The sequence below is a fragment of the Squalius cephalus genome (assembly GCF_949319135.1).
Source record: "Squalius cephalus genome assembly, chromosome: 1".
In the NCBI taxonomy this organism is placed as follows: Eukaryota; Metazoa; Chordata; class Actinopteri; order Cypriniformes; family Leuciscidae; genus Squalius; species Squalius cephalus.
Window position 1 is genome coordinate 4,680,449 of NC_137122.1, and position 24,420 is coordinate 4,704,868.

Consider the following 24,420-nt stretch of genomic DNA (forward strand, 5'->3'; position numbering starts at 1 on the left):
AATCAACTAAAAAAGTTACACAGTGTAGCTTTAAAGGAACACTCCACCCATTTGCATTAAGCTTTGCATTGTTAGAAACCCAGTCATACCATTGAATGGTCGTGCAACACTCTCTCATTTTCCCCTGAGACGGGAGCAATCCGTATTTACCTCTTACACTTCCTCCCACAATGACGCAAAAATCGTCATTAATTTTTGGCATCTTTCCTGACGAAAGATGCTAATAAACTTGAGAGATAGGCTACCTTTTCTCCCTCAGCGCTGGGTTTGGCATTGTTCATTCAATCTAGCAGTAGCCTATGTTTATTTCTGTTTACTCTTTCAACTGTTTTTCTTACCATTATTTATATTTGGAAGAATTTTATATTCTGATGTCCATGAGCATAAAAACAAACTCAGTAACTTGTATATTTTTTATTTTGTCAGATAAACTCCTCCCACTGTAATTCATCATCAGTGAAGCTCTGCCCACTGTAATTCCCCAATAAATGCTGTAAATTCCCATCAGCTACAAGTGAAGACGAGCATCAGAGCATCAGGAAGAGCTGAAATCTGCAAAGACTGAGTTTATTAAAGAGGACAGTGAGAACAGGAGTGATCCAGAACCCTGCAGAATGAAACACACTGAAGATCCTGAAGAACAAAGAGGTTGGTGTTTATTCTTCATTCATGATGCTGAAGAACATTCATGTTAGAAACATTCAAGCACTTCGTCACATTTAGATAAACAGTTCAACTATGAAACGGTACACAATGTTCTGGGTTTTCTTCAACAAATGGTCAGTAAAGGGAGGTTTGAGACATTTTTATATTGATTGTCAACATCAGATCAAGCTAAATACTATTTTAACTGTTTTATTTTACATTTATTTCATATCTGGTTCCCAATTTGCAACAACATTACCAGAAGTTTAGTCATTTTCAACATAGTTTACAATTTTATTTTTTTAGGAATAGTCAGTAAACACCAAGTTACTGATAAAGTTGCATTTGTCAAATATCATACAAGTTACTCATAGTTATAGAGATTCTTCTTACAGTAACTTTGGTAACAGGGTTGATGAATACAGTCAATGCTACAGTTTGTGTAAAAACTGAGACAATGGATTGAGATTATTTTCTTGTCTTCCCATCATGGTGTAGAAAGAGCCCAGATGATGTCACTTCCTGTGTGTTTTAAGAAATACTGTGTTTTTAAAAGGAGGATAATCATGTCAGGAGTAACAGGGTTGAGTGAAACATGTAGGACACAGTTAAAGCTAATACAAATAATTACTTTATTAAAGCTGCAGCCACTCCAGGGTGTCCGCACAGTAGTAAAATGTAGGGGTGTAACGGTTCATAAAATTCACGGTTCAGTTCGATACAATACACTTGTGTCACGGTTCGGTTCGGTACGGTTCGATACAGCAAAAAGAAAGAAATGCCAGAGAAATTTAATGATTTAATTTTTTTTATTCTTTTTTTTAATTATTTATTAAAACTAACATCATAAAGTATGTTTTTTTTTTTTACTTTGAGCAATTCTGGAGCTATAATTGACTCTTCTTAGGAGCATATAAAACAAAACAGCTCCTTGGAAAAAATGAAATCTAATATTGTAGTAGTTACAGACAAAGGTTTATTTTAGTTCAGATTAACATTTGAGGGCAGCAATTGTATTCATAATGTCAAAATAAAACCGACGTAATGTTACTTGAAGGCATTATAGCCTACTATTCCTGCCAAACTTCCATGGTTGCAGTTAGTGTTACTACAGTAAATCCATGGTGAATGTTGCTGATCTGTGGACACTGGATAGTTCATTCATGGCACAATGTTTCTTCCTGGTTTCCACGTCAGCACTGTTTGATCCGTTAATAACGGAGAAATGTGAATGTTTCTCACTAGATCTCGCAGCGATGTTATTACTTCTGTGGCGAATTCAAATGCTTTCTTTACTGGATCTCTTAGCGCTGTGTAGTAACAGTGTCGCATGATCACGATCGGCTCGCGCTGCTTTGGTTCAAACTGATAAACAACGGTCCGTCAACCACACAATAACGAGTAGTTTCATTCCGCTTGCATTACGTTTGCCATTTGATGTTGGGCAATGTTGTGGTCGCGCCGGCGTCTCTTACATTATGAGCGCGCTTGCCACGCGCAACGTGCCAACATTTGAAATGACGAAATTTGGATCGGCAGGAAAAATGGTCCAACAAACCGTTCGGTTTGAACATGTGTACCGAACACCGAACCGAAAGCCTCGTACCCGAACGGTTCAATACAAATACGTGTATCGTTACACCCCTAATAAAAGGTAGTAAAAAGAATCTACCAAAATCAAGGCCCTTGAAAGGTAGTAAAAGGTAACAAACGCAATTTGACTTGGTAGTACATTTTTCATCACCACCTCAATATATGAGTTTCCATTTTTCAATATATTTTTGAAATGCGATATGGAATTAGACCATATTGAATATATCGATATAGTTCAAACTTGGGCTGTGATCCTTACTCCAAGCAGGCTGCTGACCCGGAGCTCTCTGCACTGCTCCCCGCGCCCCCGCCCCTCCTTTTCCACTCTGCGTGCGTGTTTAGAGCATGTTATGTTATGAGAGGCGAATGCTACTTCAGAAAACTCAGCACAATAGGAACTACCAGGCAGTGACATAAGTGTACGCTGAAATAAAGTCTTTCACCTCAGAAAAACGGACTTTCTTGTCCTGTCAGCCGTTATCCTCGTAGTGCACACTCTTCAATTGCACGCGCAAAGCGGCGGATCGCGCTGTGTATCGCCTCACTGTATATAAAGTGCAAAAGAAACTACGAGCATGCAACGCCACTACGCTGTAAATTACACGAAATAAAAGTAATGCAGGTATGATTTTCATTCTATTCACCAGGAGCAGTTTCCATGTTTCATTAACAGTTATTGTTAGTATTGTGTATTCACCATGGTAACTGTCGTTTCCATATTAACCCCAAAATGCCACTTTATTTTTCTTTGTGTTATTTTTAATATTTTTAAATGACTGTAGTGGCTCATACCAACATTGTATTAACAAAAACTAGTTTGGGACTGCTATTTAATAGCTTTAGCATAAACATAATGTTTATTTATTAATACTAGTCTTTACTATTAGTCATATTCTTACATTTTATGTTAAGTAAAGGGGGACAGTACTTGTGTGTGTGTTAACAAATTTTGTGTAAACGTGTTATAATTTGCATATATATACACACACAGACACACACACACACACACACACACACACATGGCATACAGTGTTTCCCACAGAATTAGATTCTATTTGCGGTGGTGTGGTGTTTGGGGACGGGGACGGGTTGTGATTAAGGCACAACAAAAGGGTTAAATATATCATACATTTTTATTGACACCAGAGTTTCCGCTAGAAAAAAATGGTGCCGGTCAAAGTGACCGGCAGAGGTTTCGTTTTCCGGACATTTTGATGATATGCCGGTCAAGTATCTCCTCTTAATTAGTCAAGTTGAGGAAAACTGGAGACAGGCTATGTAACTTAAAAAATGACATAATCAGGCCGAATGCAACATGTTTATAGCCTAACTTTCAAATAGACGGAAAAAAACATTTTCTGGTTCGTTTCTTCATTCGGATCTATTTGCGATCCATTCCATTCTAAACAAACAACGCAGTTTATATGCTTTGTCCTTGTTTCATTATTCATTAAGATAATAATTCATAAATGCATGCATAATTATCTGGGAACTTGATAAATGTTGCAGATATGTTTTACATGCATGCACAAACAAATGCCTTTCAACTTATGTGTGCAAAATTCAGAATAATATGAATGTGCAGCAATTTGTACAAATAGAGAGTCTAGGTCTATACGTGTTGTAGCCATTAAATAAGCTTATTTAGTTTAATATTTGTTAAAATATTATAATGTTATTTTTTAATTTATGTTGATTATGAAAAGTGAACCGCACGTGTAAGATAGGTTGCGCAATATCGAGAGACATGGAGCGGGTCAGACATGATTTTGACCACTTAATTAAGTTTTGTTTTGTAGAAAGACTTTGTTGAAGTGAATTTCGTTTTGTATAAATTGTATCTTAATTTTAATAATTTTTTTATCAACCAATTGCCTGGATTTAATAAATTAATTAATTAACAAATTAAGAAGCAAATATAGCAGACGATAGGCCTAATCATGACGGCGCCCGCGTGGTCACTTGCATTGCTCGTGAACTGGAGCGCATCTCATCCTAATTTAACGAAACACAGCGTAGGCCTCACAGACATGAAATATATCTTAAGAAAGCTTGAAATGTCTTTTTAACAATTTAAAATGAAAAGAAATAGGCTACTCTCTGATTATGTAATCCATGATGTGTATTTCTCTCTATAGGCGCGTTCACTACGGAGATGGCGATCGTCAACTTCATCTTACAGCTGTTGTTGCTGTTAATAAACTAAAAATAATAGGCCTATAATTTTATTAAACAATAAATTAAATAAAATTGTAATTGTATTAAAAAAGCAACAAAAAAATCCTGTTTAAGTTTATTTATTTTTTTTACCTATGCTAATTACGCATTAAATTCAGGTAGGCTACTGAGTCGCTGTCCTCAGTGCCCAGAAAAGCGCTGAAACGGAGATGAGGGGGAACCCGTTTTTATTTATTTTTTCTTTTATTATTTATTATTCATCCAGTTTTCTGGAGGCCCACCTACAATCAAAATCCTGGCGCCGCTAGTGCTTCAGCGGTCTGATATCAAGAAATAACAGACCGCATTCCACATTGGAATTCAACCAAGCCATGTAATAATGTTTAATAACTTTCAAACGGTAGAGCCTGTTCCTTTATAACATAGACAAAGGTCGGTGTATTTTTGCTTTATACATTTTAGGCTTATTCTCAAATTCAGATTGTGTTAGGGGGGCGGGATTATTAGGCAATTTTAATCGGACAATTTGACCGGAGAGATTTAATTTTGTCGGACATTTCATTTTTTTTCCGGCCAATGTCCGGCAATTACCGGACAACGGAAACCCTGATTGACACGTATACACATTTCCATTGCCAACACTTAGTGTCAGATAACTTAAAGACATTGCTATTGCTACATTGCTATGCCATTGCTACACTTTCTATGACTGCTCCACAGACGACTTGTTGCAAATTTTGTCACAGAGAAATAGAAATGGGACCGCTTTTCCTGAAAAATCTGCTTTTCTTACCTGCCCTGCTTCTACCCCATACACAAAATAAATATATTTGAAATATATTTTTGGAATATATGCAAATATTCGAAATTGACCCAATAAATATATTTTAGTTAAATATATGTAAATATATTTTTTATTTTTTTGAAAATATATTTTAGTTAAATATGTGAATATATTTGTCAATATATTTACTAACAACATATATGTTTTAACTTTTGCAAATTGTTTCATTTGAAATATATTTAGAAATTTTAAAAGTTAACATTTTTAATAGTGTGTGTATGCAGTGTTAGACACTGAGTTCTATTAAGTGTACTTCACTGTTGGAGTGTCACTGATATACTTGCATCATAAATATTGTGCATATTTTCAATATTTAAATGACTTCAGGAAAGATGTCAATAAAACAACAATAAATCTAATAATTGCACTTAGTGTTAGGTTCCACCTAATATGGCCTAATAGTCCTAGGAAAGCAACTATCTGTCATTTTACATTGCAGTCATTTAAATGTAAGTACAGTATTTATTATAGCTGTGTGTCATAATACAGTAGTAAAATATGGTAGCCTACTGTTGTGTATAGGGGAAAAGGTAGAGGAATTACTATGATCAAAATACATTTTCGACCCTTCTTTAGCAAGCTAAACATTTTATGACCATATATTTTGTCATATATTTTACATTACATGTTATAAATGTAAATATATTTCACACTTAACATTATATTTCAGAATATATTTCAAAATGATATATATAAGTGAACAACAATGCAAATATATTTCAATGTATTTGAAATATATGCCACATATATTTTTGACACTTTAAAATATATTTTAATATTTTTTTTTCTGTATGGGTATGGACAGAATACGAGACAGAGTTCTTTATTAAATTCATAAAAGACAAAATAATTACAATAATTATTTACCTCAAAGAAATGCCACAATCAAGACCTCGGAGCAGAAATGAGTGAGAAACACCTCAGATGTGCCGCTCACAGTATAAGGGTCTTTCCTTGCCATTAATGCTTGGATAACACGCTTAGGCCTATGTCTCTTTACATTAATAATAATGTCTAGTGCGGTGGCTGTGATATACAGTGAGGAAAGTAAGTATTTGAACACCCTGCTATTTTGCAAGTTCTCCCACTTGGAAATCATGGAGGGGTCTGAAATTGTCATCGTAGGTGCATGTCCACTGTGAGAGACATAATCTACAAAAAAAAAAAAATCCAGAAATCACAATATATGATTTTTTAACTATTTATTTGTATGATACAGCTGCAAATAAGTATTTGAACACCTGTCTATCAGCTAGAATTCTGACCCTCAAAGACCTGTTAGTCTGCCTTTAAAATGTCCACCTCCACTCCATTTATTATCCTAAATTAGATGCACCTGTTTGAGGTCGTTAGCTGCATAAAGACACCTGTCCACCCCATACAATCAGTAAGAATCCAACTACTAACATGGCCAAGACCAAAGAGCTGTCCAAAGACACTAGAGACAAAATTGTACACCTCCACAAGGCTGGAAAGGGCTACGGGGAAATTGCCAAGCAGCTTGGTGAAAAAAGGTCCACTGTTGGAGCAATCATTAGAAAATGGAAGAAGCTAAACATGACTGTCAGTCTCCCTCGGACTGGGGCTCCATGCAAGATCTCACCTCGTGGGGTCTCAATGATCCTAAGAAAGGTGAGAAATCAGCTCAGAACTACACGGGAGGAGCTGGTCAATGACCTGAAAAGAGCTGGGACCACCGTTTCCAAGGTTACTGTTGGTAATACACTAAGACGTCATGGTTTGAAATCATGCATGGCACGGAAGGTTCCCCTGCTTAAACCAGCACGTCAAGGCCCGTCTTAAGTTTGCCAATGACCATTTGGATGATCCAGAGGAGTCATGGGAGAAAGTCTTGTGGTCAGATGAGACCAAAATAAAACTTTTTGGTCATAATTCCACTAAACGTGTTTGGAGGAAGAAGAATGATGAGTACCATCCCAAGAACACCATCCCTACTGTGAAGCATGGGGGTGGTAGCATCATGCTTTGGGGGTGTTTTTCTGCACATGGGACAGGGCGACTGCACTGTATTAAGGAGAGGATGACCGGGGCCATGTATTGCGAGATTTTGGGGAACAACCTCCTTTCCTCAGTTAGAGCATTGAAGATGGGTCGAGGCTGGGTCTTCCAACATGACAATGACCCGAAGCACACAGCCAGGATAACCAAGGAGTGGCTCTGTAAGAAGCATATCAAGGTTCTGGCGTGGCCTAGCCAGTCTCCAGACCTAAACCCAATAGAGAATCTTTGGAGGGAGCTCAAACTCCGTGTTTCTCAGCGACAGCCCAGAAACCTGACTAATCTAGAGAAGATTGGTAAACTTTGATAATCATAATTAATAAATCACAATTACAATTCCAAGGGAATAATCGGCAATTGTGATTTTTGTCATAATCGCGCAGCCCTAAGGTGATGAAACCTGTTTATTATTTACTCAATTGTTTTTGCAAATGTTCACTGAAATAGCCGGTTTCAATAAAACTACTTGTGATGTCATATTTGGCTTTGACTTTGACTGAACATTTGCTCTCAGTTTGAGCACTGAGAGTTTGCTCTTCAGGCATTGGGGAATTGTTCGAAAACATTTTCACTGACTCTGATATAGCCAAAAGTTTTGCGTGTGGCAAGGATAAAACTAATATTTATGATGGGTGTGACATTGTCACACTTATACCTTATAGTAAGTAGTAAGTGGTGCTTTGCATACCCCTCCCACACCCCCCAAAAAAGGGCTGCTGCTTGATGTCGTGTTGGTAGTAAAAAATATTGTGGAGGTGGTAAAAAAGGTAGTAAATTCATCTCTATTATTCCTGCATATACCCTGCACTCTACACTTTGAGCTTGTGAAGTTTCTACAGACGCTGCAACAGCCGTGAAATGACGGAAATAAATTTAACATATAACAAATAATAATATTTTTTCTTTCATGTCAGACCTGATGGAAGAGAGCGAGGAGAGTGAAGAACTGAGAGAAGTGAAGGAGGAGAGAGAAGAACTGAGTGAAGTGGAGGAGGAGAGAGAAGAACTGAGTGAAGTGAAGGAGGAGAGAGAAGAACTGAGTGAAGAGGAGGAGAGTGAAGAACTGAGTGAAGTGAAGGAGGAGCGAGAAGAACTGAGTGAAGTGAAGGAGGAGAGTGAAGAACTGAGTGAAGTGAAGGAGGAGAGTGAAGAACTGAGTGAAGTGAAGGAGGAGAGAGAAGAACTGAGTGAAGTGAAGGAGGAGAGTGATGAACTGAGTGAAGTGAAGGAGGAGAGTGAAGAACCGAGTGAAATGGAGGAGGAGAGTGAAGAACTGAGTGAAGTGACGGAGGAGAGTGAAGAACTGAGTGAAGTGGAGGAGGAACATCATGTCCAACCTGGAGAAAACCCTTTGAGTCGCTCAAAGACTAAAAAGACATTTTTAAAGAAAAGAAGAGCCGAGAAATCTTTCACATGCACTCAGTGTGGAAACAGTTTCACAAGCAAACCAAGTCTTGAGCGTCACATGAGGATCCACACCGGAGAGAAGCCGTTCTCATGTGATCAATGCGGCAAAACATTTCTTAGGTCATCAGAGCTGAAGACACACCTGGCAGTTCATACGAAGGAGAAGCCGCATTCATGTTCTGTGTGTGGAAAGAGTTTTTCACTGCTGCAATATTTACATAAACATGATAAAACTCACACTGATGTGAGAGAGTACATGTGCTTTGAGTGTGAGAAGACTTTTACTACAGCGAAATGTTTAAAACTGCACCAGAGAATTCACACTGGAGAAAAACCTTACAAGTGTTCACACTGTGACAAGAGATTCAGTCGGTCAGCACATCTGAAAACACATGAGATGATCCACACTGGAGAGAAGCCGCACACGTGTGATCAGTGTGGAAAGAGTTTTGCTTTAAAAAGTGACGTGAAGCTACACATGAGAGTCCACACCGGCGAGAAGCCGTTCACATGTGATCAATGTGGAAAGAGATTCAGTCAGTCAGCATCTCTGAAAGCACATGAGAGGATCCACACTGGAGAAAAACCTTACAAGTGTTCACACTGTGACAAGAGATTCAGTCAGTCATCATCTCTGAGATCACATGAGAAGATCCACACTGGAGAAAAACCTTACAAGTGTTCACACTGTGACAAGAGATTCAGTCAGTCAACAAATCTGAGATCACATGAGAGGATCCACAGCAGAGAGAAGTTGAACACGTGTGATCAGTGCAGGACGAGTTTCTCCTTTAAAACTCACCTGAATCTACATATGAAGATCCATGAAGTGGAGAAACCACTTAAACACAGTCTGAGATCACAGTAAGTGGTTTATTTTCATGTGCTGAGCAACAAAGTCTCTTCTGTGTAAGTCGTACAAAACCTTTCTTTTTAGCAAACTTTAGCTGCGTCCGAAATCGCGTACTATGTGAGTAGGTACTACATTTAAATTAGAACGTACTTCGCGACCGTTAAAAAAGTACGTTCTATATAGTATGAATACGGGTAGTATGAATGGAGTCCGGACGTACTACATGCGCCATGTTGGTATTGTCACGTAACATGCGCGGTCCGGGCCCGCTGACAATCAGCGGGCCCGCTGTTACGTGAAAATACCAACATCACGTCAGCGCGAAAATTTTAAGAGCCTGTTCCACTGACTGCACCAGAGCAATGTTTTTAGTTCTTCTTTCCGCTTTCGTCTGCATTTTTACGTCGTTCGTGCTCACAATTCAGAGGAGTTGTTGGTCAGCTTCTCGTAGATCATGCCTTTGTCGAGAGCTTTTGTGTAATTTCTAAAATAAGTTAAATATCATTTGGCCAATACATTTTACTTCAGAAAAAAAAAAAAATCCCCCACACACACACACAAACCTGTGAACAATGACAGATGTAGATTTTTGGTAAGGAAAAAGTAATTTATTTGCTTGTGATATTACCATCAATGAATAACTATGAATGAATCAATAGTTTGCGTGTGTGAATGATGTAATAAAAATGATCAAACTAGAAGGAAATTTCAGATGGCACTTAGAGGCTTTTACATCTTATGTACTCATATATGTGTGTGTGTGTGTGTATATATATATATATACATATATATACACTCACCTAAAGGATTATTAGGAACACCATACTAATACTGTGTTTGACCCCCTTTTGCCTTCAGAACTGCCTTAATTATACGTGGCATTGATTCAACAAGGTGCTGAAAGCATTCTTTAGAAATGTTGGCCCATATTGATTGGATAGCATCTTGCAGTTGATGGAGATTTGTGGGATGCACATCCAGGACACGAAGCTCCCGTTCCACCACATCCCAAAGATGCTCTATTGGGTTGAGATCTGGTGACTGTGGGGGCCATTTTAGTAGGGCTGTCAACTTTAGTCGTTTAGTCGACTAATCGGTCGATGCCGTCTTGGTCGACTGACATTCTCATTGGTCGACCAGTTGCATAATTTTTTTTTTTTCACCAATAAAGAAATTTTCATCGATTTACTCCTTGATATTTATTCCTTTATAAGCAGTTATATATTACTGTATTCTAAATATAATTAGCCTATGTTTTATCCCCAACTTTAAATTCTTTAATTTAGGCTATTTTGTAACAGCGCCACAGTTTAGCACACCACGTAGAACACTTGGGAACCGCACATGTGGCTGGCTGCACTGCTGCTTCGCGCTCAGTAAGGAATATAGGTAGTTTTGCTGTATTCATTCAGTTAGAACCAGTGCTTAATTTGTAAAGTGGGAGGTCCCGGAGCGCAGCGGAAGGGTGGATCCGGCGACTCAAAACGGGGGTTGGAGGTAACGGAACAAATAAAAATTACACTGCCTATAGCTTCTCTGCAGGGGCGGCGCCAGATAATTTTTAACGCATGTGCTGAGGGGGTGCTAGATCATTGACATGGGGAGCTGCGCAAAACTTGGCCACTAAATATTTAATATTCAATTATTTTGAAGTATATCACAATTAAAGTTTTCATTTTATTAAATTGAACAAGCGCAACATTCAGCATTCAATCAAATATTTTAAAAGATGTAAGCTATTATTAATAATAATGTTCCATCCATCCATCCATCCATCTTCCTCCGCTCATCCGGGGCCGGGTTGCGGGGGCAGCAGTCTAAGCAGAGATGCCCAGACTTCCCTCTCCCTAGACACTTCCTCCAGCTCTTCCGGGGGGACACCGAGGCGTTCCCAGGCCAGCTGGGAGACATAGTCTCTCCAGCGTGTCCTAGGTCTTCCCCGGGGTCTCCGCCCAGTGGGACGCGCCCGGAACACCTTCCCGGGAAGGCGTCCAGGAGGCATCCGGAACAGATGCCCGAGCCACCTCAGCTGACCCCTCTCGATGTGGAGGAGCAGCGGCTCTACTCTGAGCTCCTCCCGAGTGACCAAGCTTCTCACCCTATCTCTAAGGGATCGCCCAGCCACCGTGCGGAGAAAGCTCATTTCGGCCGCCTGTATCCGGGATCTTGTCCTTTCGGTCATGACCCAAAGCTCATGACCATAGGTGAGAGTAGGAACGTAGATTGACTGGTAAATCGAGAGCTTCGCCTTCCGGCTCAGCTCTTTCTTCACCACGACAGACCGGTACATCGACCGCATTACTGCAGAAGCTGCACCGATCTGTCTGTCAATCTCCCGTTCCATCCTTCCCTCACTCGTGAACAAAACCCCAAGATACTTAAACTCCTCCACTTGAGGCAGGAACTCTCCACCAACCTGAAGTGAGCTTGCCACCCTTTTCCGACTGAGGACCATGGCCTCGGATTTGGAGGTGCTGATTCTCATCCCAGCCGCTTCACACTCGGCTGCAAACCGTCCCAGTGCATGCTGAAGGTCCCGGCCTGATGAAGCCAGCATGACAACATCATCCGTAAAGAGCAGAGATGAAATCGTGTTGTCACCAAACCTGACACCCTCCGGCCCCTGGCTGCGCCTAGAAATTCTGTCCATAAAAATTATGAACAGAACCGGCGACAGAGTCCAACATGCACCGGGAACAAATCTGACTTACTGCCGGCAATGCGAACCAAGCTCCTGCTTCGGTCGTACAGGGACCGGACAGCCCTTAGTAAAGGACCCCGGACCCCATACTCCCGGAGCACCCTCCACAGGCCGCCGCGAGGGACACAGTTGAATGCCTTCTCCAAATCCACAAAGCACATGTGGACTGGTTGGGCAAACTCCCATGAACCCTCCAGCACCCTGTAGAGGGTATAGAGCTGGTCCAGTGTTCCACGGCCTGGACGAAAACCACACAGTTCCTCCTGAATTCGAGGTTCTACTATCGGCCGTATTCTCCTCTCCAGTACCCTGTCATAGACTTTCCCAGGGTGGCTGAGAAGTGTGATCCCCCTGTAGTTGGAACACACCCTCCGGTCCCCCTTCTTAAAAAGAGGGACTACCACCCCGGTCTGCCATCCCAGAGGCACTGTCCCCGACCGCCACGCGATGCTGCAGAGGCGTGTCAGCCAAGACAGCCCCACAACATCCAGAGACTTGAGGTACTCAGGGCGGATCTCATCCACCCCCGGTGCCTTGCCACCAAAGAGTTTCTTGACTACCTCGGTGACTTCAGCTTGGGTGATGGACGAGTCCACCTCTGAGCCCTCAGCCTCTACTTCCTCAATGGAAGACGTGACGGTCGGATTGAGGAGATCCTCGAAGTATTCCTTCCACCGTCCAACAACATCCCCAGTTGAGGTCAACAGCTCCCCACCTCTACTGTAGACAGCGTTGGTAGGGCACTGCTTCCCCCTCCTGAGGCGCCGGACGGTTTGCCAGAATCTCTTCGAGGCCAGCCGATAGTCCTTCTCCATGGCCTCACCGAACTCCTCCCAGGCCCGAGTTTTTGCCTCCACAACCACCCGGGCTGCAGTTCGCTTGGCCTGCCGGTACCCGTCAGCTGCCTCAGGAGTCCCGCAAGCCAACCAGGCCCGATAGGACTCCTTCTTCAGCTTGACGGCATCCCTTACTTCCGGTGTCCACCACCGGGTTCGGGGATTGCCGCCTCGACAGGCACCAGAGACCTTACGGCCACAGCTCTGAGCGGCCGCTTCGACAATGGAGGTGGAGAACATGGTCCACTCGGACTCAATATCTCCAGCCTCCCTCGGGATCCGGTCGAAGCTCCGCCGGAGGTGGGAGTTGAAGATCTCTCTGACAGGAGACTCGGCCAAACGTTCCCAGCAGACCCTCACAATACGCTTGGGTCTGCCGAGCCTGTCCAGCTTCCTCCCCCGCCATCGGATCCAACTCAACACCAGGTGGTGATCAGTTGACAGCTCTGCCCCTCTCTTCACCCGAGTGTCCAAGACATACGGCCGCAGGTCAGATGAAACGACCACAAAGTCGATCATCGACCTACGACCTAGGGTGTCCTGGTGCCACGTGCACTGGTGGACACCCTTATGCTTGAACATGGTGTTCGTTATGGACAAACTGTAACTAGCACAGCCCGCCGCCTCTCACCATGGGCAACTCCAGAGTGGTGAAGAGTCCATCCTCTCTCAAGGAGTGTGGTTCCAGAGCCCAAGCCGTGCGTGGAGATGATCCCGACTATCTCAAGTCGGAACCTCTCAACCTCACGCACAAGCTCAGGCTCCTTCCCCGCCAGCGAGGTGACGTTCCACGTCCCGAGGCCCCCGCCTTTGACTGCCGCCCAATCCTCTCAGCACCGGCCCCTTACGGTCCCTCCTGCAGGTGGTGAGCCCACGGGAAGGCGGCCCCACGTCGCTCCTTCGGGCTGAGCCCGGCCGGACCCCTTGGGGGGAGGCCCGGCCACCAGGCGCTCGCATACGAGCCCCAACCCCGGGCCTGGCTCCAGGGTGGGGCCCCGGCTGCGCCATACCGGGCGACGTCACGGTCCTCGATTTAATTTTTCTCATAAGGGGGTTTTGAACCGCTCTTAGTCTGACCCGTCGCCTAGGACTTGTTTGCCTTGGGAGACCCTACCAGGGGCATATAGCCCCGGACAACATAGCTCCTAGGGTCATTCGGGTGCTCAAACCCCTCCACCACGTTAAAGGGTCATGAAACCCCCCTCTTTCAGCTCAAGTCTAGCTCACAATCTTTTTGAAAAATGCAACTTAAATGGGCGTGGTGGCTGTGAGAAGGAGGGAGGGGAGAGTGGGTGTGGTATGGCACGGCAGGGGAGAGGGGAAGGGGGAAACTGTCATCGCCAGTGGCCCATGCATATCGACTGTCACTAAAAATCAGTGGTAAAACATGAGGAAATGCTAGATTTTCTTTATAGCTGGCAAAGTTAAAGTCTAATGAAATACACGGACACCTTGTTTTTGTCCTTTCAAAAGTAACTGAATGCCCTGCTACATATTAGCCTACTACAGTAATCATAATTGTATTTAAACATATAAATGTACATGTATATGTATAATTATGTCATTATAAAATATATATATTTGTTTATATACACACTATAAATGCATATTTTTGAAAGTAATACATTTTCCGCTTAAAAAAAACAATACGTTCCGTACATAGCCTAGCCTACGCGCCCCCTGAACCCACATAATAAAGAGAGACAGTGACATAGAAGTTTGCACAAAGCATACGTTCCATACAATTGAGGTATTATCGAAATATATACATTTTAATAACGAGTGATTATTTAACAAAAGGCAAGTAAAACGGTCAGGGTTACATTTTAGACACACAAACACACACACACACACACACCTCTGAAGCGATAGAAAAGTCCTCGCGACCGCATCACTCGCAAGACGAAACCTGCATTGGTGTACAAGTTCACCATTCTCCAGTTGAATGGTTGCTACACACACATAGATGTGTCCGTGGTTGATGGGCCCGCAGTCAGAGTCTAGCCCGGGCAGCATCGCGGGGAAAGACGCGCTGGAACTTTTGCACCACGAAAACAAATGCGCGTCCCATCATTGCCTCTCTCATCTACTACGCGATATCACAGTTTGACATGTCTGTCATTGGAAAGTTCCACGCAGTGTCATGAATAATTAAGAGAAAGTGTCTTCTCATTGGATAAGAAAACTCAGTACATAAATAATTATGAGACACCGATGAGTCATCAAAGTACTATAGTGCTCTGCCACGTCACTACCTGTGACGTGGACACGATGATGATTTTAAACCCGGAAGACGAAAATAGCGGAAAAAAACTAAAATTTAACCATTTTCCCCCTACTATTAACCCTCTGGGGTCTGAGCTGTTTTCTGGGCCCTGGAGGTGTTCTGACATGCTCTGACATTTGTGCTTATTTCTGTTACTTGTGACATTTTCATGGCTAAAGTCTAATTACACTGTATTCAGCACAAACTCTGCTACAATAATATATCAGCAGCATGTATGTAAAAGTTTGTAGTTTTGAGATAATGACATTTATGCGTGGTTTGTGAAAATACAAAAATAAATTCTCACTGAAATAAGGTCATGAAACCCCTACTGATTATTTCTTCACAAGACTTTTGAAAATTGTATGACGTAGCCTAGAATATTTGCTCTAAAACTATGTGAGAATCACCCTGACTGCTCATTCAGAGAAGACAATATATTGATTTAAAAAATTTACGACGTGTTTTGTGTTAGAAAGCAATATGCGAAGGGGCGGATCATCTCATTAATATGAAAGCTTTCCACACCTGAGAAAGACAAAGAACCTCCCTAATGGCCCTATTAGGAGCTTATCAGGGCCCATCATTCTGACCACCCTTGCACAAAGAATGAGGAGATTTAAAAAAGAATGGCTTTTAAAATTGTTTGGATTTATTTACAACACAACATAATCCAAAGATACACAACAAAAAAGCACTTATTGAAGAAAGAGACCTTTGTGCCATTCCTAAAAACATTGTACATACCTTTCATTTTCTAAGGTGTTTGATTTTCACTTTACCATGTTCATGTACAGAGACATGTACTGTGAATGTTGAAGTCAGCAGGACTCAGTGGCATCTGGGCCCTGAAAAAAAAAAAAAAAAAAAATTTAACATACTGATATCAAGAGAAAGGCCTGCACGATTTTGGGAATACATTTTAGATTTTTCTTGTTAAAATTGCTTTTTAAAATTCACAGAATACACACACTCACACAAATGTTTCCAACAATATATTATATAATGAACAACAGTTTTGTTGTGCCTTGTAGGTATAGGCTATGCGCAGTGCTGCATAAAATAATAACAATATAGCAGCCTATATATATTTTCAAAAAGATTTCAGTAACAACTAAGCTAGAGAAAAATATATTGATTATCATGTTACTTCAAATGTTTCCATTCGTTATGATGATATGAAATGAGATAATAGTAAAAACATGAAGCCGTTTGGAGCGTTTTGCTTTTCCAAAATATGATACATTCAAACGCGATCGCGATCAAAAATATGATACATTCAAACGCGATCGCGCTCAAATATAAAACATTATGGTTAGGCCTACCATATACATATCTACGTTTGAGCAGATATCCACAAACACAGTAACAGTAAACACGGGTCTAAATATTATAATATTCACCATATATCTAGCAACAGTTCAACTGCATTGTGAAATTTATGCAACAATAGCAAACTAATATGTAATCTTACCTTATCTTTCTTGTCTTCAAATATCGTTCTTCTTCTTCTGATGTAAATCCAATCTAAGCTCAGGCACTCTTTCAAACTCGACGAAAAGTGAAGTGAAGTGTTTTGTTGTTGAGGTAATGAGGGCGATCGCGTTCCATGTGGAGATTTGCATGTGAATATCTTTTGCGCGAGTGGGCGTGGTAAATTAAAAAATAATTAGGAAGCGTTTGAGAAGCTGGACATCTTGTTGGTTTTATACAAATTACTTAAACAGAGAATATTTGTTTTCGTTTTGAATCCGATCATTTAAAAGTACACACTTAAATGTTTATAAAGGTGTATGGCTCATAAATGTGTGACAAATATTCGCTGAGTTTTGTTTCAGTTTATAGACGTGCTCAAGAAAAAAAAGTTCACCGCGACGGAGAGGCAGAACGCACACCCTGTTTATTTTCTTTATTTTACAAAAGCACAATGTTTTGATTTGATTGGAAGTGGACACATACAAAAGTAGAAATACCACAGATTCTTTTTTTATATTTCTTTTTTCTGTATGACCATAAATGACGGAGAAATTTAAGTTTATAGTGCTACAATGTGGAGAAAATGCAGCAAAACGCGCCGGCGCGTTTGTCGACCTCAGAGGGTTAAATCTAACAGATGCTAACATTGTCTTCAATGGTGTTCAACACACATACCTCTGTTAAAATCTCAGAAAATTTGGTTTAGGGTTTCATGACCCTTTAAGGTGGCAGTTCAAGGAGGGGTCGCCCCCCTGATCTGAATAATAATGTTATTTCAACATAATATCTCGTTATTTCGACATATGTGTGCGTGCAACAAGCAAGATGTGCACTTGTAAATCCTGTGACGCGTGCATTGATTTTTATTAATAAACTAGTGTTTTCTGACAGTGTCAGCTGCAAAGATGAAGTTGACGATCGCCATCTCCGTAGTGAACGCGCCTATAGAGAGGAATGAACATAATGGATTACAAAATCAGAGAGTAGCCTATTTCTTTTTTATTTTTGAATTATTTCATTTAAAGACATTTCAAGCTTTGTGTATTTGATGTATTTCTCATGTCTGTGTGAGGCATAAACTGAGTTTCGTTAAGTTAGGATGAGATGCGCTCCAGTTAACGTGCAGTGACAGCGCGGGCGCCCGATTTTATTGTCTGTTATTTGCTTCTTATTTATTACAAAACAAAACGAAAATAAACCTATAGCCTTTCCTTCTATACAGCCTATTATTATTAGGATTGTTTTTTAGGCTATTTGGGTTTTTTGTGTGTTTTTTTAAAAACGCCTAGATCGGCTGGACAAAAGTTAACCCATAGCTTTGAAAGTAAAGAAGAATATACAGCCTGTATAAACGAGAGCTTTTGTTAGGATTTTTCATTATTTGGCAGTTTTAGCAGTTATATTTGTTGTAGCGTGTGGTGTGGTCAGGTGCGCGATTGTGACTGTCACTATATAGACCTAGGACAGAGCTCCTCACTTTGCAGTTAAAAAAAATCACTTAATTTTCAAAGAATTGTATTATTATTATAGTTTTATGTATTATTGATGTTTTTTCGTTGTTGTTTTATAAATGCTTTATGACAATTGTTTAATAAATGTTCAATCAAAATGCAAAACATCACGTCTTTTTTTTTTTTTTTTTTTTGTCGACTGATCGTTGCGCAGGACAGGACTTTGGTCGACTAAGCATTTCTTTTGTTGACTACAGCCCTACATTTTAGTACAGTGAACTCATTGTCATGTTCAAGAAACCAATTTGAAATGATTCGAGCTTTGTGACATGGTGCATTATCCTGCTGGAAGTAGCCATCAGAGGATGGGTACATGGTGGTCATAAAGGGATGGACATGGTCAGAAACAATGCTCAGGTAGGCCGTGGCATTTAAACGATGCACAATTGGCACTAAGGGGCCTAAAGTGTGCCAAGAAAACATCCCCCACACCATTACACCACCACCACCAGCCTGCACAGTGGTAGCAAGGCATGATGGATCCATGTTCTCATTCTGTTTACGCCAAATTCTGACTCTACCATCTGAATGTCTCAACAGAAATCGAGACTCATCAGACCAGGCAACATTTTTCCAGTCTTCAACTGTCCAATTTTGGTGAGCTCGTGCAAATTGTAGCCTCTTTTTCCTATTTGTAGTGGAGATGAGTGGTACCCGGTGGGTTCTTCTGCTGTTGTAGCCCATCCGCCTCAAGGTTGTGCGTGTTGTGGCTTCACAAATGCTTTACATTTACATTTAGTCATTTAGCAGACGCTTTTATCCAAAGCGACTTACAAATTAGGACTAAATTAAGCGAGTCATCATGAAGAGGCAAAAACAACAACAACGCAAGGAGTGCTCAAAATACGAAGTTCAGGCATTATTCAGAGTAGCATAAGCCAGATAAGTGAGGTTTCAAAGGGAAAGGATTTTTTTTTTTTTTTTTTTTTTTTTTTATTAAGAGGTTAAGTGTTCACGGAATAGATTGGTTTTCAGCTGTCTTTTGAATGTTGTCAGGGATTCTGCGTTCCGGATGAGGGTGGGGAGAGCGTTCCACCAGCATGGAACTGTGAATGAGAATGTTCTGGAAAGTGATTTTGTGGCTTTCTGTGATGGAACCACGAGGCGTCGCTCGTTGACCGATCGTAGGCTTCTGGTAGGGATGTAGACTCGTAGGAGTGAGTGAAAGTAGGAGGTATGCTTTGCTGCATACCTCGGTTGTAATGAGTGGTTATTTCAGTCAAAGTTGCTCTTCTATCAGCTTGAATCAGTCGGCCCATTCTCCTCTGACCTCTAGCATCAACAAGGCATTTTCGCCCACAGGACTGCCGCATACTGGATGTTTTTCCCTTTTCACACCATTCTTTGTAAACCCTAGAAATGGTTGTGCGTGAAAATCCCAGTAACTGAGCAGATTGTGAAATACTCAGACCGGCCCGTCTGGCACCAACAACCATGCCAAATTGCTTAAATCACCTTTCTTTCCCATTCTGACATTCAGTTTGGAGTTCAGGAGATTGTCTTGACCAGGACCACACCCCTAAATGCATTGAAGCAACTGCCATGTGATTGGTTGATTAGATAATTGCATTAATGAGAAATTTAACAGGTGTTCCTAATAATCCTTTAGGTGAGTGTATAAACATTGCTCAATTACCATTGCAAATCTCACCTAAATGTTTGCTCACTCAGTGTATTTGTGTTTTTATATTGGGATAGTTTTGTTATAATTGCACAAGATAGCTTGTTTTTAATATATTTTATGTAATAATTTCACAGTTAATCTCCAAATTAATGTAGAAACAACATAAAGACAGTATATTTCAAATAATTGTTTAATGGCATCTTTTTATGAATGAAGTGTTATTTGATTCTGATGTCACTGCTGCATCCACATGTGGATCCCAAACGTGTCCCATTTTCTCTTAACGTTAATTTAAGACTATTTAACTAATTTAAGACTGCTCTCATGAGGGAGCGAAAGAGAAGTCGATTCTGGCGCGCATCGTTCTGTGCGTCGTGTGTCAGCATCACAGACAGCGCATTCTCTTTTGTATTTTCACCGCTTGCATGGTTTAAAAGCAAAAACATTAATCGCACGCACCACCGTTGACAGCAGCACAGACATAACCGATGTGTTTATGTGAATAAGCGGCAAGACGGACGTTGTGACAATGTTTCCGTATGTATTTGACCGTAAGCGCAACAATGAAAAATAGGCAGCTTTATGTGGACGCACTGGGAATGAGGCACGGGAATAAAATCACGCGCAAGCGCAACCTTCGCAATTCAACGCCGGAAACGTATGATTTGCATTTTTATTATAAATTTGTGCGCATTATTGGTTGTTATTAGAGACTTCCGACGATCCTTAAACGAAAATACGAAAATTCTTACACATTTTAGCAATTTTTAAATGTTTGATGGAGTTTTTACACGGCACCCCTGCTCTCGCAGCACGCAACAACATTACTACACAGAGCTGGCAGATCCATTGAGAAAGCATTTTAAAGCTTTACAATAAGGTTTCATTAATGTTCCTGGCACCAAGTTTAAGTCCTGGAAATATATGAAAATGAGCATATTCATTTTTTTAATATCCAAAACTGAAGCCTGCAGTTGAAATACATTTTACTTTTTTTTTATGACTATCAGTGTGCATTGAAACAAATCTTTATGTATTTAATTTGCAGGAAGACCTACACTTCGAGTATTTAAGGAAGAACTGGCAGACATTTGACCAGGCGACCCATGGCCTTGGGCCTGGTTTAATGGGAAGCACATTCAAGTTCAACGTCTCCTGTCTAAAAGAAAAAAATTAAAGCACCTAAAAAACCTCTGAGAATGATTAAATGAACTAGTTAAAAGTACAGCAGTTTAATGATACATCTTTGCTCTGAATTTTTTGTGATATGTTGCTGTTTTATAAATTTAATTCACTGGTAATGTTTTGTATTAGTATAAAAAAGGAAAGCCATAATTACACTTGAATTTATTATTTTATTGTAATATTGGACTAATATTAAAAGATCGTTCAATAAAAAAAAATATATAGTTTGTGAACTGATTATTTAATCAACGTTTGTTCTTTCATGATCTTTAATACAAAGAATCTCCACAGCAGTCATTGAATGAAAAGACAGCAAGGAAAAACAGGGTTCCAACTTCCTACGCATTTTTCAAAATGCCCTACTGTTGTAAAGGTGGATTAGGGTTCAGGCTGTAGGACTGCTGAATGACTAAAGAAACATTTACATTATTTAATTACCACCCACTTCTACCAAAGACGTAAATAAGTTACAATAGCTAAATATGTGGGAGCGTTGCTATAGTGAGACGATATTGTATTGCAATAGGTAGCCCTTCAAAATCAATACCAAATCAAAACTAGTTTGCACATTATTTGTAATTGAAAGGGTTTAATGACAATATATGGTTATGGTTACACTTAAAATAGTTACAAAATAGATGAGATGATGATAACTTCTACCATTAATTGTACCCAGCATATATGTAAAATGTTACCTGAGAGATAGAAAGAGAGGGAGAGTGTAAAGTAAGAGACAAAGAAAAGAGGAGCCAAAGATAGAGTTCCCCAAGAAAGAGAGCCAGAGAATAAAAAGGGCCAGAGCAACTTTGATTCCTTCCTTGACCATGTGACTGTAACCCAAATGTGAGACATTCAAACTGACCAATCAGATAATTACAATTTTCCTCATTGTACTGAAGGTGTGACAGTTCGTAGACCCCCGATGTACACACATTTCGGCCTACAGGCCTTGAGCACTGTGATTACTTCACTTATACCTCTGCCTATAGGAATTGCAAATGGTTATTGGGGTAAGAAAGAGGGGGGTTGAAACAGTAAAAGCAAATGTTTTTGTTCATTTTCAAATATCTTTATTTTCAATCTTACACTTTTCCACACAGACTGAAATTTCCAACCCTTTCTCTAGATTTTTCTGACCATAATCAACATACATGATTCATACAACATTACAGTATGTGTATGCTGGGCCAAAGAGATGTGTTTTTAGTCTAGATTTGAACTGGCAGTGTGTGTCTGCTTCCCGGACAATGTTAGGAAGACTGTTCTAAAGTTTTGGTGCTAAATAGGAAAAGGATCTACCGCCAGCAGTCGATAATCCATGCTTGACTTAAAATATTAAGCTTAGTTAACTTTAGTTTAGTTTAGTTAAGTTGGATATTTAAGTTATCTCAACAAATTTTAAGTTGTTATAACTGATTGCAGCCACATTTTTGGGGAACATATTTGTCTAATTAAGTGCTTTACAAAGTATTTTTGTATCACATCCCACTAAACTAATTGGTCTGTATGATGAGCATTCAGTTGGGGGGTTATTTGGTTTTAATATTATAGTTATTATAGCTAGTCTTAATGAATCTGGAAGCCTTCAGTAATAAATGATTCCTCATACATGTCAAGTAATGGTCTTATAAGCTGTCTTAAATATTTTGTAGAATTCTACTGGAATCCCATCTAGCCCTGCGCTTTATTGATATCCCCTATAGCTTCACTAAGATCTTCTACTGTTAATGGACTATCTAATGCGGTTTTCTCATCTTCTGATATAGTCTCAAACATGATACTGGATATCAAGGGTGAAACCTTTAATAATGTAGACAGCAATCTCATTCAATGTCAGTCATGTGTGCGGTGAAATATAATTTATTAGGCATTTATAAGCTCTATTTAGAAAATGAAAACATGGAAAGCTCAAAAAGCAATCATATCAGGATACTTCATGACTTTCAGAACTAAAATAACTAATTCAAGCAGAATCAGCAGAAAATAAGAAAATGGACAATAACAATGAGATGTTGATAAAATGAGTAAAGAGTTTAATCAATAATTACATAGCAAATACAAACATTAAGTAAAAGTGAATGAGACAGATCTCTCTCTCTCTCTTTACTGACTTATAAGAGCCGAAGCATCTCAAGAGAAGAAGAGAAGAAAAGTGTCCAGTTTCAAAGATATATGAAAGTATATCTTGCGTTTGCATGGAAGAGTAGAAATGGAAGAGAAACTAGATGTTCTAATGAAAAACAATGAAGAACGAGTTAAAATTAATATCAGATTCACATCTCTCTTAAAAGTGCTATGGCCTTCTTCTCCAGTGTGTATTTTCTGGTGGTCTTCAGTTCATCTTCTGTAGTAAAGGCCTTCTGCACTGAAACACACACCACCGTGTCTTCAATCAGATGACCAACAGTAATTTAAAAAGAAAACAAATGTCCAAAAACAAACTTGTTGCCAGAACAATAAAAACAAAGATGAATCAAAAGTTATATAAATAAAATTAATAAAATAAGCTTCTTGACAAGTCTTTTCTCTTAAATGTATTTGAAAATGAAATAAAGCAATGCCAACTTATCCATTATAGAGTACTCTGTCTGTACGCAAGCAGCGGTTCAGCCGCGCGTGACAAACGCTGCCAGTGTGAAAGCAAAACGCTCCTGCTCCTGCTCACCATACGCACTGCTCCTGCGCTGCTTACGTTCTGCTAACGCGTGCAGTGTGAAACCGGCGTAACGGTTCACAAAATTCACGGTTCGGTTCGATACGATACACTTGTGTCACGGTTCGGTTCGGTACGTTTTCAATAGGCCTACAGCAAAAAGAAAGAAATGCCAGAGAAATGTCCTTGATTTAATTTTTTTTTTAATTAAAACTAACATCATAAAGTATGATATTTGTTTACTTCAAGCAATTCTGGAGCTATAATTGACTCTTCTTAGGAGCATATAAAACAAAACAGCTCCTTGGAAAAAATTAAATGTAATATTGTAGTAGTTATAAACAGGTTTATTTTAGTTCAGATTAACATTTGAGGGCAGCAATTGTATTCATAATGTCAAAATAAAACCGACGTAATGTTACTTGAAGGCATTATAGCCTACTATTCCTGCCAAACTTCCATGGTTGCAGTTAGTGTTACTACAGTAAATCCATGGTGAATGTTGCTGATCTGTGGACACTGGATAGTTCATTCATGGCACAATGTTTCTTCCTGGTTTCCACGTCAGCACTGTTTGATCCGTTAATAACGGAGGAATGTGAATGTTTCTCACTAGATCTCGCAGCGAT

General features: G+C 40.1%; 2 protein-coding genes across 5 annotated transcripts in view; both read left to right on the plus strand.

Annotated features, from left to right (window-relative positions):
• Positions 1 to 24,420, plus strand: part of LOC307156367 (uncharacterized protein) — a 1,306,365-nt gene that overhangs the window by 762,368 nt on the left and 519,577 nt on the right. The gene's annotated exons all lie outside the window — the stretch shown is intronic.
• Positions 1 to 24,420, plus strand: part of LOC307156201 (uncharacterized protein) — a 127,642-nt gene that overhangs the window by 5,662 nt on the left and 97,560 nt on the right. For 2 of the 3 annotated variants that reach the window (XM_079867446.1, XM_079867447.1), the window contains exons 2-3: positions 427 to 648; positions 8,194 to 9,550. In XM_079867446.1, coding sequence (XP_079723572.1) covers positions 615 to 648; positions 8,194 to 9,550 — 1,391 coding nt within the window. In that variant the 5' untranslated portion in view covers positions 427 to 614. Of the gene's footprint in view, positions 1 to 426; positions 649 to 8,193; positions 9,551 to 21,001; positions 21,375 to 24,420 lie in introns of those variants that run through there. The other variant, XM_079867448.1, reaches the window with a different exon arrangement.